At 36.0% G+C, this 3,040-nt stretch overlaps 1 protein-coding gene across 1 annotated transcript; it reads right to left on the reverse strand.

The window, feature by feature from the left end:
- Positions 1-1,644: 1,644 nt before the first annotated feature.
- Positions 1,645-2,533, reverse strand: LOC125678421 (uncharacterized). The gene is made up of 2 exons (XM_048916860.1): positions 2,310-2,533; positions 1,645-1,924 (listed from the first exon to the last, which is right to left on the reverse strand). The coding sequence occupies exons 1-2, from the start codon at positions 2,531-2,533 to the stop codon at positions 1,645-1,647; spliced, it is 504 nt and encodes a 167-aa protein (XP_048772817.1).
- Positions 2,534-3,040: the final 507 nt, after the last annotated feature.

A 3,040-nucleotide genomic window follows, 5' to 3' on the forward strand; every position in this document is an offset into this window, starting at 1 on the left:
CTTATTATTTCTTTAATAAATGTAATTATTATTGATCTCATGTTGTGTTCTGTTACGATTCCAATGGTACATGTATATTAATTTGGTTAACAGTCACATTACAAATGAGATCTGTGAATTCTGTTCATATTATTCCAGAACGTTATTTCATTGTTCGGAAGTGTAGAGGAATGTATCTAAACATTGACATCAAGCAATTCATTGTCAAACATACAAGTTCAATGAAATTTTTCCTTCATATATTTGATCTCTTATTGCAAGATAAGGTTGAATTAAATTCAATGTAATTTCAACCAGTTGCATGAAAGGTGATGATAACGAATAATGATCAATCTCATAACTCCTATAAGCAATACAAATAGAGAGTTGGACAAACACGGACCCCTGGATATACCAGAGGTGGAATCAGGTGTCTAGGAGGAGTAGGCATCCCCTGTCGACCGGTCACACCCGCTGTGAGCCATACATCTTGATCAGGTAAACGGAGTTATCCGTAGTTAAAATCAGTATGCCAAGAATGTATCAATGTTGCTTCAATCAAATATGAATATTTATTCAACCTGTTTTTAAAGGCTATTAAACGTTGAAATTCCACGTTGATTCAACTTTCATGTGCAACCAAAAACTCAATGTTGAAGAGTAACGTTGATATTTGTCGTTGAAACCAGCGTTAAAGAACGTCAAAGAGCGACGTTGATTCAACTTTGAAGTTATATCGTTTTTGTCCACTCAGTGGGAGTTTTTCTATCCCACACCCGATCGATATAATGAATGATTCTATGACTTATCATAACTGTATCCATGGCTATTTTCGCCCCGTGTTATTTTCGCCTTTCTACACTTGCAGACAGTTTCGCTCCGTTTTAAAGTCGCTCAGACATAGTTGTGTTAAAAGAGAGATATGAGCAAAAACAGTTTCGCCCACTCTTTAATTCATCCAGTGACAACGAGGGTGATAGGGTCGAAAATAAAACAGGGGCGAATATTTCCCTGTATAAAGTAATTTTTAATCGTTATGTTGAGGTTTTAAAAACAATGAAGTCCTTTTAATTTGACGTTTCCATAGATACGAATTCGTTATAATGATATAACAAACTCGTTATAGCGAGATAATTAGCTCGTTATATTGAGATAATTAACCTGTTATAACGAGATAACAAACTCGTTATAACGAGATACTAACTTGTTATAACGAGATTCTAACTCGTTATAACGAGATACATGTAGATTTTTAAGTTTTGTCCTGCGTAAAACGAGAATATTGCCGTTGTCCTTAATTATTTCCGCCCAAAGTACGGTAGCGTTAGTTTAGTGGGTCCGTCCTTAAATGAAATAATTCCTGGAATATCTCTATTTTGAGGTTATATGTATCAATTGGTCATACAATGTATTTTTGTATTACGAAACCATCCTTCATTTGACAGTATTAATTCCCAGCACGCACTCCAAACTGGATAAAGAAAGTTACATGTAGTCGCAAAATAAAGACAAGAACATATCCTGCGCATATTCGTACACAAAATTTATATACACAAGGTTGTTTCTAGTATATTTCTATCATAATTTTTACATAAGAGTGGAATATGAATTAAATGTCCAATTCAAGGTTAATTGGTCAAATATTCATAAGTTGCATTACTTACTTTACTTGTCCTTTTCGTGCTTATCAGCACATAAGGCTTCAACCAGCTGACGCCACAACTGCCTGTGTTTTGCTTTCTTTTTTATTTCCCCCCAGATCTTCCCTATATCTTTCATCTCCTGTTCTACCATCCTTCGCCATGTCTCTTTTGGGTGTCCTCTTTTTCTCTTTCCATCAGGTGTCCATCTCAGAGCAATCTTAGTGACATCGTCTCCTCCTTTTCGTAGAACATGCCCAATCCAACGCCACCTTCTTCTTTTAATCTCCATCTCCATGTTTGGTCTTAAGATATAGATCTTTATTCGATATCTTTTTGGGCCGGTAGATTTTACAGATTTTTCGGAGGCAGGTGTTATGGAATGAGAGTTTTTTCATGTTAGTTTGTATTATTCGCCAGCATTCAGCCCCATACAGTAACACAGATTTCACGTTACTGTTGTATACCTCCAGCATTCAGCCCCATACAGTAACACAGATTTCACGTTACTGTTGTATACCTCCAGCATTCAGCCCCATACAGTAACACAGATTTCACGTTACTGTTGTATACCTCCAGCATTCAGCCCCATACAGTAACACAGATTTCACGTTACTGTTGTATACCTCCAGCATTCAGCCCCATACAGTAACACAGATTTCACATACAGTAACACAGGTTTCACGTTACCGTTGTATATCTCCAGTTTGATGTTCATACTGATCGACCCACTTCTCCATATGGATTGCAGTTGGTAAAATGCGTTTCTCGCCTTTGCTTATTCTGGCTTTGATGTCTTTCGCCGTCCCATTGGTGTTACTTAACATGCTGCCTAGATATTTGAAATCCTCAACCTCTTCTATGATGTTATTTCCTCTCTTGACTGTTTGAGCTGTATTACTGTTTACAGTCATTGTTGCATTATTTACCTTAATTTGGGGTCAGCAATTCATTTTTGCCGGGTGAACAGATACACTGTACAAAGTATAAACCTTAGCATCGTCTACATGTAACGAGAGACTTGGTCAGGTTCATTTCATAAAACAAAGCGTGTTGTATTTTTTACTAATATAGACATATTCTCGATATTGTAATAATCAATGTTACATTGACTAATTTCAGTACATAAGAAATGCTGAGAAAGTATATCTGTAACACAGTATCCAACATGAAACTGTTAATGCTGAAAGTCAAGTCTCCTAACACATCCTTTCTAGTCATTCAGTACCCGACATAGACGCATTGCACATCTATTCAGTTATCATTTCGTGATTATTATTTTTTGGTGTTTTTAAAGAAGTTTCACACTATTCTAATTTTAGAAGCCATAATTCGTGATGCATATATTTATTACTTATTGGTTTTTCCTGTAATATGAGTGAAGACGTCTTTAATCAGAATTTTCCAAACATCAGCTTCGT

This window comes from Ostrea edulis, chromosome 2 (assembly GCF_947568905.1).
Source record: "Ostrea edulis chromosome 2, xbOstEdul1.1, whole genome shotgun sequence".
NCBI classification, from domain to species: Eukaryota; Metazoa; Mollusca; class Bivalvia; order Ostreida; family Ostreidae; genus Ostrea; species Ostrea edulis.